Raw genomic sequence first — 19,934 nt, forward strand, 5'->3', positions numbered from 1 at the left:
TGACCAAAATTGATGCACAGCCACTCACATCCATCTATAGATAACATAAATGATGATACAATGTCTTTGACTTCGATAATGAACACAAAGAGGTAACAAACGTAAAACCACCTAAACTCTTGACATTGGTACACAAGTGAAAGTAAAACTACACGGTTTGAGAGTTTTACAAGAGAGTGAGTTGGAGTTTTGGTCGATTAGGCTGAGGCTCTACTACCTCCATGTGAATCCTCACTGTTTGCAAGACACTGTAAGATAAACTTCCATCCATCTTAACAATCTTCTGCTTCTCCTCATCTACGTACCAGTCACCAGCACCTTTCTCACCCTTTGCTGTTAAATAAACAGGTCCTTCGATTCCATACCTGCATAAATTCATAACAAGTGTAAGAAAACAGAATGTGCTAATAGCCAATCCTTTGGTTGGTACACTTTGCACGTAAAATGCCAATTGCAAAGTTTTCCGTGTCTCGAGTTATAATCTTTAACGGCAAGACATAGTGGCTACGGAAGTAAGAGGAACAGCTGGAGAACATGGTAGATAGTTTATGAAGCTACACTTGATACAAATGCAGATAGGCAAAAAATGGAGAACGTACTTTGGGACGAATACTATAAAACCATTAGATCTTATCTTCACTACTCTTGCCTCTGCATCTGTGGGTCTGCAACATAAACAACACAGTTTCTCTTATCCTTTAGTCTACCGGTCCATGCCTTTAGACGCAAGTACGATTCATTAAAAAAAGACGATCCATACCGAGTTCTGAAGTAAATAAGAGTGTGCAGCTCTACTGAAGCTCGACTTGCCATTTGGGCATTCCTATGCCGATAGTTCAAATCTGAAGCAAGTCAATGAATTAGAATACTTAACTCTGATGCATTAGTAAAAGACAATTCATCCAAGATCTTTAAGAAAACAAAAATGGACAGTTGAGTTTTAGCATCTTCTCCTTATCGTCAAATCAGGAAGGGACAAAAGACTAAGTTTACAAATTTTGTCAGAGCACCCAAGGTGCTGGAAAATAATAAACCCTTCAATAATCCACAGAGGGTAAGTAGACTCTTACTATCAGCCACGCTAGTAAGTTGAGGTCTGTCTTGGAACACTGTTGGAAGCTTGTATATTCCTAATGATGCCGCAAGTAACCTATGCACAAAGACATCTAGAACCAGGGAAAGAAAAAAGTTTATAGCATCTAGCAGGTGAAAACAAAAGAAAGACAAGAGCAATTTTCACTTACCGGCATATCTCCGGATAGGGGATGTAAAATGAGTATACAGGGGTGCTGCAAGCCCATAATGATGATATTCGGGAGGAGTGAGATCCCCACTACAGAAGTACACAGCCTAAGAAGTACCATTTAAAATGTTCAATATGGCGACATCCTGTGAAAATCACCAGCAATATAACTACTCATTCATGACGGAAGCATTACCTGTGTCATGCACCTAGTTGCCAATATCCTGATCAGCTTATTGAAATATGGATCCTCACCCTGTAGAATTACGATTTTGTTAAGATTGAGCAAAGAGAAAGAAAGCAATTTGAAACAAGGAAGCAAGTACTTAGCCAAAACTGAAAATTGCATTTATTTATGAGTAGAATAGAACCCAAGAGGTGCTCAGAATAGCAAGAAGTGGCTGCAATAAAGACGGTGCAGAAAAAAATAAACTCACCACAGCTCGGTCCAATGAATCAGCTAGAGCTTTAGATGAAGAGACATCTAAAGTAAGCCCAATAGCTGCAGCAGTACGCAACAGTGGTTCAAGCATTTCTCTTGTTGGAGTAGGATGACGCCTGCATGAATAACCAAACCAGAGATACGACGAATTACTACTATTTATAACAGAAAATGCAACAAATGCCTGAAAGAACTAAACACATCCTCAACAGCTACTTGGGATCCCACAATTTTTATTTGCTAAATATGCACAACAGTACCCAGTCTAACAAAAAATTTCACACAAACACAATGGTAAACAATTTATGTAACCAGTAGAGCAGTATAAGCATCTTTAGCAATTGAAAGCTAAGTTGGTCACATCTACGGAAAAATTGAAATCAGTTTTATGCCGAGAAAACCTTCAACACAAACGGAATGATTGCTATCTTCGAGAAACAGACCACCAAATGTAAGAGAAAGCCATTAAACCTTCAAGAACAATAGCAAACTTTACCTTAATAGTGAACAAGAAGGGAATAATTTAAGGATTTGTCCAGCGACTGAAACATTTGCAGCAAGCATGAATTCCTCAACCATTTGGTTTGCTTCCCGAATCTGATACATGCCTGTGCAAAATACAGAGTCATGGTGACGAACAACAAACATATGAATAAATGGAATACATTAGAGGCGGTTGTACTTGGTGGGTTTTTGGGTAACAAAGACTAAGAAAATATCGTTCATATTCATCAAGAAGAAGCAAATTTTGCACAGAGAACATACCAATGTCAAGAGGATCATGAGTCTCGGTATCAATCTGAAATTTGACTTCAGCAGAAGCAAGAGTCAAGGCTCCCCTATCAATACGCCTTTGCCTCATTATCTACAGGTACAGGTTTCAAAAAGCAAAAAACAAGTCACAATATTGTGTTCTTTCTATGATTTCTGTAACATATAACAACATGTGCGAGTAGGTCTTAAACCTTTGCCAAAGTATTCATGTTCCTCAAATCTGTAGTCAGGGAGTCTGTCAATCGGCTGCCAGAAAGTAATTACATTTGTCAATCTTGGAACATAATGTAAAGATGGAATCTCAAACAACTCTACAGTTAACAACAATATAACATAAAATTCATAAATACATTATTAGACAGGTTATTTTTTCTGAGCAAGAAGAGCAATTATTTTTTAGCAATTATTGTTACCATTTTTCCCACTGTCAAACTAGAGGGTATGAAACGTAAGAATTTTATTGAGCAGAGGTAAGCTTCTAAGCAAACAAGGCAAATCTATAGTAAAAAAAGAATGTACCTGTCATCCATCCGAGCCTGAGCTTCAACATAGGACAATGCTGCAGAAGACTTGATTATACTCTTTGTGAATCTCGTTGAGATAATCTCGGCGTCAGGGCTCATTTCCTAAATATATGAATTATGCTTAAGCAAACAGTTTACCAACTAGCTAATATACCTCGCAGTGACAATTGAAAATATATAAAGCATACCCAAATAACCGAGAATGCAAGCCTTTCCACATCAGCTCTAAGCGAGCAAATATCTGCAAGCAAAACCGTGTTTCATGAGTGCATTAAATACCATACAAAGGGAATGTATTCTCTAAGCAGATATTACCTTCAGTTAAAGGCTTGGGAAGCATGTCAATACGACGCTCAACAAGGTAAACAGATGTGCCTCTTTTTGATGCCTCATCATCCAAAGGAGTACCAGGGTGAACAAAATTTGTTACATCAGCAATGTCTAAAATCACGGTTAAGGATATGCTATATAAATTCACTCCCAGGATTTGAAGAGAATACAACGGAACTAGCTAAAATTTATAAAAGAGACTGAATACTAAAAGACATTAAACAGATCACCTAAAATGCACTTTTGGCACTAGATATTATGATAATATCAAACTATGAAGCAAAACGGTAACAGAAGCCATTTCTTTGCATTTGTTAAATATACACCACAAAACGATTTGTAACTTTCTGTGGACTCTAGGATACGGACTCCAAGTTCAAAGTTCCCGTTTGGAAGTGATGTACAGTGTAGTGCATCATCAATATCCTTGCAACCTGTTAGCCCCACAAAAAAAAGTTAATCTGCTTATACACAACTACCGGAAAACTCTGGAAAATATTTAATTGGCAATCATATACTATCAAATGAGTAGAGAACTATAGGTATGTACCTGGAGGGTCCACACTAAAGACAAGCAAATGTCGTAAGTCTTGCCTAACAGGATTGGATATGTCTTCAGAAGATACAGACCAGGGTAAGGGTGGCAAGCATGCCAGAACTTGAGAAGAGAATGGCGAGTAGTCAACATCATTCTCTATCAACACAACCTGCAGCATCCACAAAGAAAAAGTATTGATGTTATGTCCAGTTATCAATAACAATTACTTCCCTGATAAAAAAGAAAACCAATATACTTGTCCTCCTACTCTTGCCCTCCTATCCTAACTCCAACTAGAACAGAACCCAGTAATTTAATATAATGTTGTTACCTCTGTTTCAGTTTCCCTGTCGCCTATCTTGCCGATTAGTCGTACATAATGACCAGAAGGATATCGAGATTGACGGTCCCAGGAATCAACTGCCACTACTATCCTCATATCCAAAAGGTTCTGCAGCTGTCGAGTATTAATGCGAATCTTGGGAATTCTGCGATCTTTTGAGACAAACAAAGCATGCACCGTTCCACCACTACCAGCCGGTAGTGACATCGGTTCAAGAGATCCACAATAGCTGCACAATATCATGCAAATTAGGAACCATTATCCAGAAATCACGGCTTGAATTAGACTCAAAGAGTACGATAAAAATAAGGAAATAATTGCACAGACAAAAGACACTGAATCAAGAGTATTAAAGATAATCGCCCTGTCACATATGTAGTCACCAGAAACAGGTACCTCTAAGAAGAACATATCAAGACGTCTGTTAACATGATCTCATACGGTATATTTTTTTGAGTCGTTAAGAAAAAATAAGCAAGAAAACCGGGTGATTATTAAGTAATGAACTTACGAGTGCCAATTTCTACGGATAACACCGACTACACGGCCTGATGGACGAGCAGGGGTAGCATTTTTATCCCCCAAAGTTTCCTGGGATAAATTTGAGCTTCTAGGAGCATCATCAGCACTGTTGGGAGCTAAATGAACAGTATCGTCCTCTTCTTCATCATCTGCATTTGAATTTGATAAGTGAAAGAAAGATAAGTTTAACACAACTTCATGCAAGCAGATTACTAGTCTTAAGTTCATGTAGATATTAAAAGAAACCTTCTTCAGCTATAGATAATGCCTTTTCCGCTTGCCATTGATCTCGAGGCAAGAGTTCGACCGCAACAATATCACCATCGAAAGCCCTATTCATGTTGCTGCGCCCATAGATAATTATCTCTTCGCCAATGCTCTCGCTTCCAACATAAGCTTCGAAAGGATTGAAACGATTGACTCGGAGTTTTCCTTGGTGATATATTCCACGATGTAAACCAGCAGTAATCTCAGACATGGGCTTATGCTGCAGGCAGGTGAAAAGAACAAAATTGGAGACAAAAGTTTGATGGCAGTATCTAGTTACCAAAATCTGAGACTGAGAAACAAGTATGTCATCTCCATTACCTCTTGGTATATAAGTTTCCTCTTCGAAGGTCTAGAATCATCTGCATCTTCCATAGTTACGTCTTCGTTGGTTGGTTGTGCAAGCAGATCCAGCAATTCAGGTTGTTCAAGTGATTTAACAAAAGCCTCAACTGATACAGACACATTCATTGATAAACTTCAGATTCAAATAGCAAAACCGAGCTTTGATATCTAGATTGAAAAAGTAAAAGTGATTTACATACTTGTCTCTGCAGATATGCCTTCTTCAGTAGCCTTGCGTTTATTTTCCCTGTCATTAGTTACAAGTAACACCTGAGATGTAACCCCTAGATGCTTCTGGTACCATAACGTAGCAACGCGAATAGCTGAATTCAAGATAAATTCCAAAGTTGTTAAACATTTTCTATGAATTGATACATCATCAAGGAAGCAACAAGATGTTAGCAAACAAAGAAGGTGATTAAATAAGTAAATAAAAAAACCTCTATCGTTGTGGTCATTGGCACTCTCTTTCTCCATAGCCTGGACATAAGTATCCCTGTGGAGAGTTTAGTAGAGGTCAGAAAAAAAAGTGTTTACAGCTTGGTAAGTTCCAGTGATCATAATGAGAGTATATAATCAAATATAACAAACAGCATTTTCCCTAATCATTGAATTCTTCAGTTCACCTAAATTCTGAGGAATCTAAAAGCTCTAAAACTGTCTTACTTGTGGACATGATTGGAGAAAACATAGAATTGCCTCGTTGGATTGCTGCAGAGAGCTCTGATTCTGTTGTAAACAGATCTGTTCCTGTTCTTAACCTCGTCCAACACCACAGATAGAACAACAACATTGTCTATAGCCGGATTCTCCAACAAATCAATCTACCAAAACAAAAGAACACATTAATTAACTAATACTATCCACAAAACAATACCCAAATGTGAAAGCTCAGAGATAATTAAAAAAAAAAAAATTACTTGGTGAAGAACGACGTTGGTATCAAGAACGAGTAACTTAGGGGAAGACAAACGAGCAGCTGAAGTATCACAAGACTTGCAAGAAAAAGCTCCACAGTATATGTCATCTCTTAGATAAACCTCTCTCACTTGCTGTCGCAGAGACACCACCAAAGAGACAACAAAAACAAGTTAAAATAACGAAACAAATAAAAAAACTAAAAAATCGGAAGGAAGAAGAAGAAAAAGCATAGAGAGAGACCTTTTGTATTTTGCCTCCTCTGGTTTTCTTATTGAAAACTTTGCTCTGCAGCATCTTCAATTCCGATTTCGCCGGTGAAAAATTTCAGTCGTCAGAACGAAACACGGAGACGGAGAAGCTTTTCAAAAAGCCTTTAAACCTAAAGCCAAAGCGACGACTCCTAAATTTTTTTCAATTTCAAGCTCCCCTTCAAGAAATGAAACGACGTCGGCTTAATCCGGTTTAGTTATCTTTTTTCCCAACCGGCTCAATTTGATTAAACCGGTTATTCTAAAAAAAACACAATGGTTATTCTAATAATTGTGTTAGAAGAAGAAGACCTAAAAGGTTAATAAACGCATTGGCTCGGCTCGGCCGTACGGGTTAGGGCAATGAAGAAAGATCCTTAAACCGCAGCAGCCTCAGACAAAAAAAGCTTAGCATTAAAATATTGACACAACTAGTGATTCTAGTAGATCACTGTGGTGTAGATTTTTTTCTCGAAAATAATAATTAATAAAAATTTGTTAGAAGAAGATTCAAAAGCAAAAACGCGTTATTGGACACAATAGGGGTGTAGTGTGACTTGTGAGGGCAAAGGGGGAGGAGGAGGAGGAGGAGGAGGAGAAACTCGCCGGACACGGGAGATCCCTAAACCGCAGCCTCAGACAAAAGCTTCGTATCCATCGTTGACTTCACCCTCAGGTTAATATTCTAAAACCCCTTCTCCTCTCTTATCTATTGATTCCTTATATTCGATGATTGATTTGATTGATTCGTCCTCCTCCTCCTCCTCCTCTGTTTTTTTTTTTTTTAATACACAGCTTGATCATCATCATCATCATCTCTGTCTCTGTTCGGATTCTCCTTAATTGATCCGGACCATGCCGCCGAGATGCTGTTTCCTCCGCCATCTATTCTTCTTACTACTGGTTCTCTCACCATGGACGCCTTCTTGCGGCGGCGCTGCCGACGAGTCGACGTATCCGCTCGCTGTAACTCGTGTCGACTTCAGAAGTTTACAAGAATTCATTAAGTGAGTTCCTTCCTTCCTCCCTCTACATCTTTAGAACTAAGACATATAGTATTTGATTCTGGTCACAGACAGTTTTAGGTATTTGAAAACGTGATGGAACTAGTGACTTAGGGGTTTGGTTACTTGTTTGATGTTTTGATTTCTTCTCTATGTGGGTTACTGGTTGTGATGTTATCTAATTTTCTACTCAGTGAACCTTCAAAGCCAACAACAAGTAGAGGACATACACAGCCAACAGAGCCAAATACCAACTTTGTTGTTGATCGTGATGGGAAAGTGTCTTTAAAGCAGCAAGCATCAAAGCAAACAATATGGTCCTTCTCAACAGGATCCCCATTGTATTCGTTATATCAGGCTCCTCTAGGTGCTAATAACAACACAGAAAATGCTACTGAGATAAGTCGTCCTTTGATAATAGTAGATTATGTGGACAGCTCTACGGCGGCTACGGTTGATGGCTATCATAATTGGGTATGAGAAAAACAAAAAAAAAAGACTTTGATAATTTTATGCATCTCTCATTTATACATTGCTGGCATTATGTTAATACATATGTGACATTTTCTCTGTTGAATTGCAGGCAGTTGGGGACTTTTTTAGGCAGAAGCCACTTGTAACGGATGGTGGTGTGACTCTTGGGTCAGAAACAACTACTGCCTATTTGGTTGATGGTGAATCAGGGAGGCTAATCCATGTTTACAAATCAACCCATTCTTCTGAAGATACTAAACTTAATAATGCTCTGGTGAAGCCCACTAGCAATGTAGATTTCCTGAAGCTACCTCTTCTTATCAGGCGAACAGATTCCAAACTAGAGCATTTTGGTAATGCCACTGGAAAGCTTGCGTGGAATTTTACGGTTTCTCACTTCAGAGCTGCTTTTCTATGTGACCCAGTTTTCAATTCAGGCTATGACCTCGGTCCTAGAATTCAAACTGGAATCTATATGCCATTGCCATGTGGATCACAAATTGACGTTCCTGGCCCAGAACTTGTTATTAGGGTCCCCTATGATGAGCCAATGAAAGTGAAAATGCTACACCTTGAGAGCGAAAACAGCATCATGCTTTCTGAAAGATCCATTGAAGCAAGGAAGTTACAAGAGCAACATGGGCAAGAACATGGATATGTGTTTGGAAAAGTTTTTGAATGGTCATTCGTTAAGTTATTGGTCCCTTTAGTGCTTCTGGGTGTTGTTGTCTCTGTTTTCATTAAAAGGTTTTCGTCGAGGGGTAGTGACTTTAGTTTGAAATCTGGACCTTCCAAAAAGAAAAAGAACCGTAGATCAGGGAATAGGCAGTCAGTTCCCCATGGCCAGGACCAGTTCGAGCTCATTGAAGGAGGTCAAATGTTACTAGGCTTCAATAACTTTCAAAGTGGTCCAACTCCTGGGCGAAAGATCGGTAAGTTGTTTGTGTCAAGTAAAGAAATCGCTAAAGGAAGTAACGGAACTGTGGTGTTTGAGGGTATTTACGAAGGCCGGCCTGTAGCTGTAAAACGCCTTGTTCGATCTCATCATGAGGTTGCTTTCAAAGAGATTCAAAACCTCATTGCATCCGACCAACACTCTAACATCATCCGGTGGTATGGTGTGGAGTATGATCAAGATTTTGTATACCTTTCTCTAGAGCGTTGCACCTGCAGTTTAGATGATCTTATCAAATCCTATTTAGAGTATTCTATGACCAAAATACTAGGAAACAACGAATCTACTGAAGCAGTAGCTTCATATAAGATCCAACTGGATTCGTTGGAGGGAGTTATCAAAGGAAACAATTTTTGGAATGTCGGGGGCCGCCCGTCACCTTTCATGCTTAACCTAATGAGGTTATTTGAATTCGTGCTTTTCTATATATGTCATAATAATATTTTTGGATTAAGAGATGTTTCATTTGAACATCAAAGTTAGCAACTATTTGGTTTTGATAAGTCTAGGCTATGTGATATAATAAAATGCTAGATTAGCTTAAACTTTGTTTGCTAATTTACTGTTTAAACTAGCATTCTTAAGATTGTTGGTGTTTTGATGCAGGGATATGGTGTATGGGGTTGTCCACTTACACAAATTGGGAATAGTTCATCGGGACTTGAAGCCACAAAATGTCTTAATTAGTAAAGAGATGACTGCTAAACTTTCTGATATGGGCATTAGCAAACGTATGTCTAGAGATATGTCATCATTGGGTCAACTTGCCACCGGTAAGTTCTTTTTTTTTCATTATCTTTCTTTGATGCTCATGTTGGATATGTAACACTTTCAAAAATATGACTGATTGATCTCGCAAAACAAAATTAACACTAGAGAAAAACTACATGATGGCATAAGTTGGTAACGACATGTTAGTGTATGATCCGTGGTTGAATATGTTGTGATTTTGTTTATGAAAAGAGTTTCAAACTACTTTTTGAAAATTATATTCTTTAAAAAATACAGGTTCTGGTAGTTCGGGTTGGCAAGCACCAGAGCAGCTTCTACAAGGTCGTCAAACTCGTGCACTGGACATGTTCAGTTTAGGTTGTGTCATCTTTTATACTATAACCGGTTGTAAGCATCCATTTGGAGATGATCTTGAACGAGATGTCAATATTGTGAAGAACAAAGTCGACCTATTTCTAGTAGAACACGTTCCAGAAGCTTCGGACCTCATATCTCGTTTGTTGGACCCAAATCCTGATTTACGGTAACTTTATTTTCCTCTCTGATAGTTTAAATGTAAAATTCACTCGACAAAACCTAATCTCTTATTATGTGTTGCTTGCAATTTGCAGTCCTAGTGCAACAGAAGTGGTGGTCCATCCTATGTTTTGGGACTCGGAGACGAGACTGTCTTTTCTTCGGGATGCCAGTGACCGAGTTGAGCTTGAAAATAGAGAAGCTGATTCTGAAATCTTGAAAGCAATGGAGAGTACAGCTCCAGTGGCTATAGGAGGGAAATGGGATGAAAAGCTAGAACCTGATTTCATCACAAACTTAGGGTCCTACCGACGTTACAAATACGACAGCATTCGCGATTTGTTACGAGTCATCAGGAACAAACTGAATCATTATCGTGAACTTCCACCAGAAATTCAGGTTCATCTTATAATTATTGAATCCCTCAAACACCGTTCGTTACACACACGAGCTTAGACTGATGATTTTTGAAATTCTTTCGTGTCTTAGGAACTTGTCGGAACAGTTCCAGAAGGATACGATGAGTACTTTGCCGTACGGTTTCCGAAATTGTTGATTGAAGTCTACAAAGTCATCTCTCTGCACTGCAAGGAAGAGGAAGTATTCAGAAAGTACTTTAAATGCAACATCATCTAAAAGACTGTTTGGCTTCCAGCACTCTATTTGTTTGTTAATTATTGTATTGTTTGTCCTCCTTGTAGTGTCACATAAATTAACTACTACTATCTAAATGTTTAGCGTATAGCTTAAACTGCAACATGTAGTAGTACTTATATATGTATATAGAGAGTATGTTCTAGTGACGTATTCAGCAACCAAATAAGATTTGTACAATCGAAATGTTTCTCTTTGTTCTTCTTCTCAGAATCTAGTTAAAGAGAGTATTTACAAAATGGTTAAAGATTAAATTATTAACAACTTCATTTTCCATTGTACTTGAGTTGGGTAATAAAAAACACTGCACTGAATATTACTTGGAGTCTTTTCTTTTGATCACTTTTGTCTTATAAAGCGTCAAAAACCATATCATCTACCCTTAACTCATACCTGCAAAATAAAGAAAAAGGGGAACAAATCTGACAAAACATAGCTAGTGATACAAACAAGTAACCTTTCTTCTTCTTCTTCACAGCAAATCGGCCACGTTTTCAGGCAGCTCCTCAATGTCCACATTGTACAACTTCTGAATATCAGACAGCATTGTTTCATCGTCAACAGTCACAAAGTTAATTGTAACACCCTTTCTCCCGATCTTTCCAGTACCTCTTCCGATACGGTGAAGGTAATTTTCCGGCTTAGTTGGGAGGTCATAATTTATGACCAGAGAGACTTTCTGGAGAACATCAATACAACGATCCAAGATATCGGTTGTGACGAGAATAGCAGATGAAAAAGACCTGAATTCTCTCATGATGATGTCTCTTGTGTTTTGGTCCATGTCTTTATGAGTTGCTGAGACTGTGTGGTCACGGCTTCTCAATCTGTCTGTGAGCCAGTCAACCTTTCGACGACTGTTGACGTAGCTGACAGCCTTAGTGACATCTAGAGTCTCACAAAGATCGAATAAAGTCTCGAGCTTCCACTCTTCTTTCTCCACGTTCACGTAGAATTGCTTGATACCTTCAAGTGTGATCAGCTCATCACGTTTCACCAAGATTGACACTGGTTTGCTCATGAACTTCCTTGTCATATTAAGAGCTTCTGGTGGCATCGTTTCTGAGAATACTCCAACCTGAGTCTTAGGTGGGAGAAACTGGAATATGTCATAGATCTGCAAATTCCACCAGAAAAACACAACATATATATAACCAAGTCAGATTGATCGATCACATGAGTACGTTTAATAACAACGTATAACCATACTATCTATACTATAATCAAACTTGGTAAAGGTAAAGATCACAAACCTGATCCCTGAGACCAAGGGAGAGCATTTCATCAGATCGTGATGTAGTCAGAAGGAAGAGATTCTCTTCGAAACAGGTCAAACACACGACCAGGAGTTCCAATTACAACATGAACACCAGCCTTGACGATGTGCAGATCCTCACGTTGTCTAGCTCCACCAAGACAGACGTGAACCTTGACGCCAAGGTAATCACCGAGGGCACGCATGACCTTGTCAATCTGCTGAGCATGCCCTCTGGTGGGAGCCAAAACGAGAGCCTGGCACTGGACAAGGGTATAATCAAGCTGCTGCAAGATGCCAGAGCAGAAAGTGGCGGTTCTTTCAGTTCCAGACTCTGCCTGGTGGATCACATCAAGACCCTTGCAAAAGGGTACAATTCCTCTTTGCTGAACAGCACAAGGCTTTTCGAAACCGTAAGCATAGATACCCTTAAGAAGATTCTCTTGCAAGCCCATGGCATCAAAGCTCTCATGGTCCTCATCATATGAGGTGAAGAACTCATCATCCTGTCCCTCGACTGCTTCATTCAGCCTCTGGTCAAACTGACGCGTATCGTCAAGTTGTCTACCTTCTGGAGCAGATCTTGCCATACTGGAGCAGCTTAAGTAGATGTCTCTCTCTTTTTTTTTTACCACGACTATTTCTAGACATTTTTTTGATCAATTCATTTCTGACCGAGTTTATGCTCAAAATTGGACGATTACTTCTAGTAGTGGTATGCCATTTAATAATATATAGTTTAAGATTGACTCAATCATAATTTGGAATCTAATCAGGCCAAGATGAGAATGAGGTTGTTCATGTAGAACCGAAATCTGGATTAGGATTTTGTAACTTTTGATGAAAGCAAGATTTAAAAATGCAGTTGAATCTGATATTTTAATGAATGAAACGTTCTGTGTGCAGTGTGCTGGATCTTTACACGAAATGATCCAGTCGATGTTTGGTGGTTACACGGCTATGATGGGAACCAAACATCGACCAAGTCAAAGATGATGGGTTAATTAATGGTTAGAAAACTTCATTATCTTCAACGTGGATATATCCGTCCTTGTAAATTGATTACAGCTTCGTTTTCAAGTATATTAATTTTTCAAAATTATAGTTGTAAACTTGTAATCTATAAATACTGTACAATCGAAACAGCCTGTAAACTTTTTTTGTCTTATTGTACAAAATATATTTCAATTCACTAACAGCCTGTTTAATTGTTGTATTTGGAGTACATAATTTAGTTTAGGGATAAGTCAGCCATAACTTTTAATCACTTATTTCTTTGGGTCATTGTAAAATATATAAATTGAGAATATCGTGGCCTCGTGGGTCTGTTCACATATACTCATATAGACAGTCTGGAGACATGTTTTGGAGGAAAACTTATTATTTTGTCACACCAGTTGCATATAAAATAAAATTATATTTGGGTCATTCTTAAGAATATAAACTGTTACTTGTGTTTGCCCGCAACCATATAAATATACACTCAAATTTGTATCAATAGCAATCAAAAATCAAAAGAAGAAAAAACAAAAAAAAAAAACAATCCAAAAGAAGCTAGAGAGAAAAAAAAAAAATAATCATGTCTGATGGCCAAGAGGAAGAGGTGGTATGCCATATGTCTCATCCAGCTCATCCTCACGCCCTCTCTCCCCGATACGGTCATGCGGCTTGTTTTAGGTGTGAAAGAGATGAGTATAGTCGTGTTTTCTATTATTGTACCACATGTAAAGTGGAGATCCACAGTGGTTGTAATCATGGAAGATGAGACATCCTTATCACCCACAACATCCTCTTATCAAGAGTATAGAACGTAGAACCGGAATCATGCGTAGCTCCCGCTCCCATTGCGATGACAACGATGAAGATAATTCCTTCGCCCGCTCTGGTGTCATACCACCCTGCACTTGGTGTGGAGAAGAATTGTTTGAAAAAACTTCTTTCTACGGATCTGATTTCTACCAATGTTCTCTCTGTGACTTTGGTTTGTGTACCACTTGTGCCAAAAAGTACCCACTTCCTACTATCTCTAATCCAAAAAGCCATCACCACTCACTAACTTTCCTTCCTCGACCACTTTTGCTTCCATGTGATGCTTGTGGGTTGGTAGAAAGATCAGACCCAAGTTATGCTTGTTATCAATGTAACTATGTGGTCCATAAGAGTTGTATAAACTTACCACGCGTCATAAAACTCACCCGTCACCCTCATCGTCTTTTTTACACTCCTTTTCTCCCACCCAAAATTATATATTCGTGTCGTCTTTGCTACAAAACAATTGACAACATGTATGGGCAATATTCTTGCAACGATGATTGTTGTTCTTATGTAGTCCATTCAAAATGTGCAACTCATCGGACGATATGGGATGGGAGAGAACTCGAATGGGAGCCGGAAGAACTTGACGAAACTGAAGATGTTGCGCCATTCAAGATTGTTGGTGATGATATTTTTGTCATGAACATAATCTAAAGCTTGAGAAGTACAATGCTGTTCGAGACAAGGACAAACAATGTCAAGCGTGCATCCTTCATATTGACTCCCGCAATTTCTACAACTGCACGCAATGCGATTTTTTTCTACACGAGGCATGCGCAAATCTTCCTCGAAAGTTAGATCATGCATTGCATCAACACCCTCTTTTTCTTGACCAGCTTCCTCCAACAAAGTCCAATTTCTTGAAATGTGTGGCGTGTTCTCGAGCGTTCGCTGGTTTTAGTTACAAGTGCGCTTGTAAGGGTAGCTGCAGAAGGTTTCAGGTAGATGTTAGATGCATCTTAGTTACTGGCTCTTTCACCCACAAAAGCCATGAACATCCCTTATTTATCCCCATTTCTACTGTGGTAAAAAAGGCTTTATGTGGGGGCTGCAAGACCAAAGGTGCTGATTTCTATCTACAGTGTACTCTATGTGATTTTTCTTTATGTTATAAGTGCGCCACCGTTCCAGATAAGCTACACTACAAATACGATGCACTTCCACTCTCTCTTTGCTATGGAGAAGACTCAAATGAAACATATTGGTGCGAAGTATGTGAGGGAAAACTAGATCCAAGCAACTGGTTCTATACATGCAACAAATCTTACATCAATATCCACCTTAATTGTGTATTTGGATCCGCTGCTTACATGAAGTCAGGCTACACATTTTATAACTACCATGTGACGGTGAAAGTTCTATACAATAACTGTAACATGCTCGACCGATTTGCGGTCGATGTGACGGTCGTTGCTCGAGTTATGTATTCTTAAAATTGTCTGATGGGACGAATTTTTGTTCTAATGATTGTTTAGGACTTTTTATTTGGTAACCTTGTTAACTTCTTTTGTGCAGTATTGGACATGTGTATGTGTGTGTCTGAGACATTGTGTGTTTTCCTGTGAAATGTTGGTTAAGCTTCTAGAATGTTCTAGAATAGATACCCTTAAAGGAATTAGGAATCTACTTAGAAAAGGAAAAGTTGTAATACTAAACTAAAAAGGAAGTTAGTAGGTTTTAGAAAAGGAAGACTAGAACCCTATAAATATAGATCATAAGAAGGATGTATGATCACAAGGAAAAACAGAGCTTGTGTTTAGTTTTGAGAAGATTTTCTAAACATTAACAAAGGAAGGATTCTTTGTTCAAGCTTTAAGGTTTTGTGCTATTGATTCTTTATTTGGTATCATAGCAAATCCTAGGGTAAGGAGAGCTCATACGAATCATGGCTGAGACGAAACCATCAGAGAAGACGCCGACGTCAACCTCCGCAGTTCAATGTCCGATGTTGAACTCAACCAATTACACCGTCTGGACATTGAAGATGAAGGCGACGTTAAGAGTTCACAAAGCTTGGATTGCAATCGAGCCTGGAACGGACAATGAAGAGAAGAATGACGTTGCAACAGCTTTGTTATACCAATCTATACCAGACAGCCTGACTCTGCAAATTGGTGAACAAGACTCACCAAAAGATATTTGGGAAGCCATCAAATCGATAAATCAAGGAGTAGAACGCGTCAAAGAAACTCGTCTTCAAACCTTAATGTCTGAATTCGAGAATCTGAAGATGAAAGACTCAGATACTATCGATACCTTCTCAGGTAAGTTATCAGAGTTAGCCTCGACATCAGCCTCTCTAGGTCAACCTCTTGATGCACCAAAGTTGGTGAAGAAGTTTCTAAATAGCCTGCCCGCCAATAAATTCATACACCTCATTGCTTCTCTTGAACAAGTCTTAGATCTAAACAAGACTAGTTTTGAAGACATTATTGGGAGATTTAAAGCTTTTGAGGCTCGTATAAACGGGCAAGCAGCACAAGAAACTCAACAAAACCTCTTGTTCTCAAATATGGACGGAGACAGCGGTAGAGGTAGAGGATGCGGCAGAGGCAGAGGGCGTGGTCGAGGAAACAGAGGCAGAGGACGAGGAAGAGGAAATTTTCAAGATCGAGATCAAAAGGACAGATCTCAAATTATATGCTTCCGATGCGAGAAACCAGGACACTTTGCCTCTGTTTGTCCAGTGAAGTTCGTAAAGGAACGAGAACTCAACAAAAACGAGACAGAGGAAGTAGATACAGCCTTATATATGCATGAAATTGTGTACTTAAATGAGGAGATGGTGATTCCAAAGAAGTACGAAGTAAACAAGAGAGAAGATGGAATTTGGTATTTGGATAATGGTGCAAGCAACCATATGACAGGAGAGAAAGGATATTTTTCTGAGTTAAACGAGAATATCAAAGGAACTGTAAAATTTGGTGATGGATCTTGTGTCAGCATTGGAGGAAAAGGATCGATCCTCTTTGAAGGAAAAAACGGAGAACAGAGACTTTTAACAGACATCTACTACATTCCGGTGTTGAAGAGCAATATTCTTAGCTTAGGACAAGCTACAAAATATGGCTGCGATGTGAGAATGAGGGCGGATTATCTCACTTTACGTGATCCTAATGGATGCTTGTTAGTCAAAGTAACTCGTTCTCCCAATAGACTGTATAAGATCAGCCTAAAGATAGGCAAACCAACTTGTTTACACTCGAGGATTGAAGATGATTTATGGAAGTGGCATGCGAGGCTTGGTCATATCAGTTTCACAACGTTGAACTCTATGTCCACACAAGAGATGGTTCGAGGCATGCCTAAAATCACAGGTAAGAAAGAGTTGTGTGAATCATGTTTGGTAGGAAAGCAAACGAGACTTGTTTTTCCGAATGCAACTCAATATAGGTCTACTCGAGCATTGGAGTTGTTACACGCTGATCTGTGTGGACCTATATCACCAGCCACACTTGCTAGAAATCAGTATATCTTTGTAATAGTGGATGATTACACTAGATATATGTGGACAATCTTGCTCAAAGAGAAGAGTCAAGCCTTTGAGAAGTTCCAATCATTTAAAGCACTTGTCGAGAGGGAATGTGACAAGAAGATTGTAACTCTACGCACAGACAGAGGTGGAGAGTTTACATTAAGAGACTTCCAAGATTTTTGTAATGCAAATGGAATCAGAAGGCACCTTACAGCACCCTACACACCTCAACAAAACGGAGTAGTTGAGAGGAGAAACCGGACATTGATGGAGATGACTCGGAGCATTCTTAAGGCAATGAATGTTCCAAATTATTTGTGGGGAGAAGCTGTAAGACATTCAACATACTTGATCAATAGAGTTCCTACTCGAGCTCTAAAGAATCAAACTCCATATGAATGCCTTAGAGAAAGAAAGCCGGGTATCGAGCATCTTAGGATCTTTGGCTGCATTGCTTATGCAAAGGTAGAAGCTGAGCATCTAAAGAAGCTTGATGATCGATCACAAACACTTGTCCATCTCGGCATAGAACCAGGAACTAAGGCATATCGACTTTACAACCCAACAATGAGAAGAGTGGTAGTTAGTCGTGATGTGGTGTTTAATGAGAAGGAATTTTGGACTTGGAAGGGAGCAGACAACGAAGGATATCAACCAGGGATGTTTCGAATGACACGGGGAGAAACTATAGACGGTGGACAAGGACCATTCACTGACAACAGTTCTCAACCCACAGAAGATCAAGAAACTGCAGAAGAAGAGGAAGTGCAGGATCATGAAAATGTCGAAACAGAGCCAGTTCCGGTTAGAAGATCCAGTCGACAACACAACCCTCCTAGTTATCTTGCTGACTACGTTCTTCTAGCTGATCTAGAAAGTGAAATGCTCCTCCTGTCGCTAAATGATGAACCTATAAGTTATCATGAAGCAAAAGAATCAGTCGAATGGACAAAGGCTTGTCAAGAAGAGATCGACTCGATTAACAAAAACAATACATGGGATCTAGGTGAGAAACCATTTGGTGTTAAAGTAATTGGTCTTAAGTGGGTTTTTAAGATTAAAAGGAATGCTGATGGAACAATCAACAAGTTCAAAGCTAGACTTGTTGCTAAAGGATATGCACAAAGAGAAGGGATTGACTTTGATGAGGTTTTTGCACCGGTTGCAAGACTCAAAACAATTAGAATGTTGATTGGTTTAGCAGCTTCACATGGATGGGAAATCCATCATCTCGACGTTAAGACCGCTTTCTTACATGGTGAACTAACAGAGGATGTTTATGTTTCACAACCTGAAGGGTTTGAAAAGAAGGGAGAAGAACACAAGGTTTTCAAACTCAAGAAAGCTCTTTATGGACTACGTCAAGCTCCTCGCGCATGGAACACAAAACTCAATCAAATTCTTAAGAGCATGAAGTTTAACAAGTGCCAGAAAGAAAGTTCTGTGTATCGCAAGGAAGAAGGAACTAAGATTTTGATCGTGGCCGTGTATGTTGATGATCTTTTTGTCACAGGAAGTACACTAGAGATCATCATGGAGTTTAAGGCTGGAATGTCTACTAAGTTCGAGATGAGCGACCTTGGTAAGCTTACTTACTATCTTGGTATTGAAGTAAGTCAAGGAATCAACAGAATAGAAATCAAGCAAGAAGCCTATGCTCGTCGAATCCTTAAGGAAGCTGGTTTAGACTCCTGTAACTCGACGCTAATACCAATGGAGTTCGGATTGCAATTGTCAAAAGGACTTGATGAACCAGAGATTGACGCAACCAAGTATCGAAGAAGGATTGGATGCTTGAGATATTTGTTACATACTCGACCGGATCTTGCTTTCACAGTAGGGATTTTGAGCAGGTACATGCATAATCCAAGAAAATCACATGGCATTGTACTGAAACAGATCCTAAGGTATTTGAGAGGAATAGTGAGCTATGGAGTCTCATACAAGAGAGGAGCACCACACATTATAGGCTATAGTGATAGTAGTCACAACACGGATCCTGATGACGGAAGAAGCACCACAGGTCATGTGTTTTATCTCGGAGGAGCTCCTATAACCTGGTGTTCACAAAAACAGGAGATAGTTGTTTTGTCCTCATGTGAAGCAGAGTTCACTGCAGCAACGGAAGCAGCAAAGCAAGCTATATGGATTCAAGATTTGCTAAGTGAGATCACCGGGAAAAAGTATGAGAAGACTATGATCCGCATTGACAATGAGTCGGCCATAGAACTTACGAAGAACCCAGTTTTTCACAAAAGGAGTAAACACATTCACAAACGTTTCCATTTCATTCGTGAGTGTGTGGAGAATGGACTACTTGAAGTGGAGCATGTACCTGGAGAAGAGCAGCGTGCAGACATTCTTACCAAAGCCTTGGCGAAGAACAAGTTTTCTGAAATGAGAGAGATGATCGGAGTTCAAGATCTCATGAAGAACAACTTGAAGCTTAAGGGGGTAAATGTTGGTTAAGCTTCTAGAATGTTCTAGAATAGATATCCTTAAAGGAATTAGGAATCTAGGAAAAGTTGTAATACTAAACTAAAAAGGAAGTTAGTAG

General features: G+C 39.2%; 2 protein-coding genes and 3 pseudogenes across 5 annotated transcripts; 2 read left to right on the top strand and 3 right to left on the bottom strand.

Moving 5' to 3' along the window:
• LOC104747567 (exosome complex exonuclease RRP44 homolog A) lies at nucleotides 1-6,837 on the bottom strand. Its single transcript, XM_010469219.3, has 24 exons — nucleotides 6,490-6,837; nucleotides 6,249-6,380; nucleotides 5,995-6,152; nucleotides 5,769-5,824; nucleotides 5,529-5,651; nucleotides 5,305-5,435; nucleotides 4,963-5,203; nucleotides 4,706-4,865; nucleotides 4,183-4,423; nucleotides 3,864-4,020; nucleotides 3,679-3,747; nucleotides 3,299-3,424; nucleotides 3,172-3,224; nucleotides 2,979-3,085; nucleotides 2,651-2,705; nucleotides 2,451-2,550; nucleotides 2,182-2,293; nucleotides 1,681-1,801; nucleotides 1,440-1,499; nucleotides 1,245-1,350; nucleotides 1,071-1,166; nucleotides 761-842; nucleotides 600-665; nucleotides 1-365 (listed from the first exon to the last, which is right to left on the bottom strand). The coding sequence occupies exons 1-24, from the start codon at nucleotides 6,541-6,543 to the stop codon at nucleotides 167-169; spliced, it is 2,805 nt and encodes a 934-aa protein (XP_010467521.1). The 5' UTR covers nucleotides 6,544-6,837; the 3' UTR covers nucleotides 1-166.
• Nucleotides 6,792-11,018, top strand: LOC104747571 (serine/threonine-protein kinase/endoribonuclease IRE1a). The gene is made up of 8 exons (XM_010469222.3): nucleotides 6,792-7,173; nucleotides 7,293-7,504; nucleotides 7,696-7,975; nucleotides 8,085-9,331; nucleotides 9,537-9,703; nucleotides 9,939-10,185; nucleotides 10,274-10,577; nucleotides 10,668-11,018. The coding sequence occupies exons 2-8, from the start codon at nucleotides 7,353-7,355 to the stop codon at nucleotides 10,812-10,814; spliced, it is 2,544 nt and encodes an 847-aa protein (XP_010467524.2). The 5' UTR covers nucleotides 6,792-7,173; nucleotides 7,293-7,352; the 3' UTR covers nucleotides 10,815-11,018.
• Nucleotides 11,019-11,062: 44 nt separating this feature from the next.
• On the bottom strand, nucleotides 11,063-11,889 carry LOC147927249 (eukaryotic initiation factor 4A-6 pseudogene; annotated as a pseudogene). The gene has a single exon (XR_015582499.1). The product of XR_015582499.1 is annotated as a eukaryotic initiation factor 4A-6 pseudogene (transcript).
• Nucleotides 11,063-12,774, bottom strand: LOC104747569 (eukaryotic initiation factor 4A-2 pseudogene; annotated as a pseudogene). Its single transcript, XR_015582500.1, has 2 exons — nucleotides 12,086-12,774; nucleotides 11,063-11,949 (listed from the first exon to the last, which is right to left on the bottom strand). The product of XR_015582500.1 is annotated as a eukaryotic initiation factor 4A-2 pseudogene (transcript).
• Nucleotides 12,775-13,595: 821 nt separating this feature from the next.
• Nucleotides 13,596-15,335, top strand: LOC109129293 (uncharacterized; annotated as a pseudogene). The gene has a single exon (XR_015581670.1). The product of XR_015581670.1 is annotated as an uncharacterized LOC109129293 (transcript).
• Nucleotides 15,336-19,934: the final 4,599 nt, after the last annotated feature.

This window comes from Camelina sativa, chromosome 15, assembly GCF_030686135.1.
Source record: "Camelina sativa cultivar CO46 ecotype springtype chromosome 15, ASM3068613v1".
Taxonomy (NCBI): domain Eukaryota; kingdom Viridiplantae; phylum Streptophyta; class Magnoliopsida; order Brassicales; family Brassicaceae; genus Camelina; species Camelina sativa.

What these genes read in the sequence shown, in the direction of transcription:
- LOC104747567 (XM_010469219.3), bottom strand. Translation starts at nt 6,543, where the DNA reads ATGCTGCAGAGCAAAGTTTTCAATAAGAAAACCAGAGGAGGCAAAATA. An exon ending in CTTTAGTGTGGACCCTCCAG is followed by an intron (nt 3,748 to 3,863) that starts GTACATACCTAT and finishes TGGGGCTAACAG; the next exon opens with GTTGCAAGGATATTGATGAT. An exon ending in TTGCATTCTCGGTTATTTGG is followed by an intron (nt 3,086 to 3,171) that starts GTATGCTTTATA and finishes TCATATATTTAG; the next exon opens with GAAATGAGCCCTGACGCCGA.
- LOC104747571 (XM_010469222.3), top strand. Translation starts at nt 7,353, where the DNA reads ATGCCGCCGAGATGCTGTTTCCTCCGCCATCTATTCTTCTTACTACTG. An exon ending in AGTTTACAAGAATTCATTAA is followed by an intron (nt 7,505 to 7,695) that starts GTGAGTTCCTTC and finishes TTTTCTACTCAG; the next exon opens with TGAACCTTCAAAGCCAACAA. An exon ending in ATTGGGTCAACTTGCCACCG is followed by an intron (nt 9,704 to 9,938) that starts GTAAGTTCTTTT and finishes TAAAAAATACAG; the next exon opens with GTTCTGGTAGTTCGGGTTGG.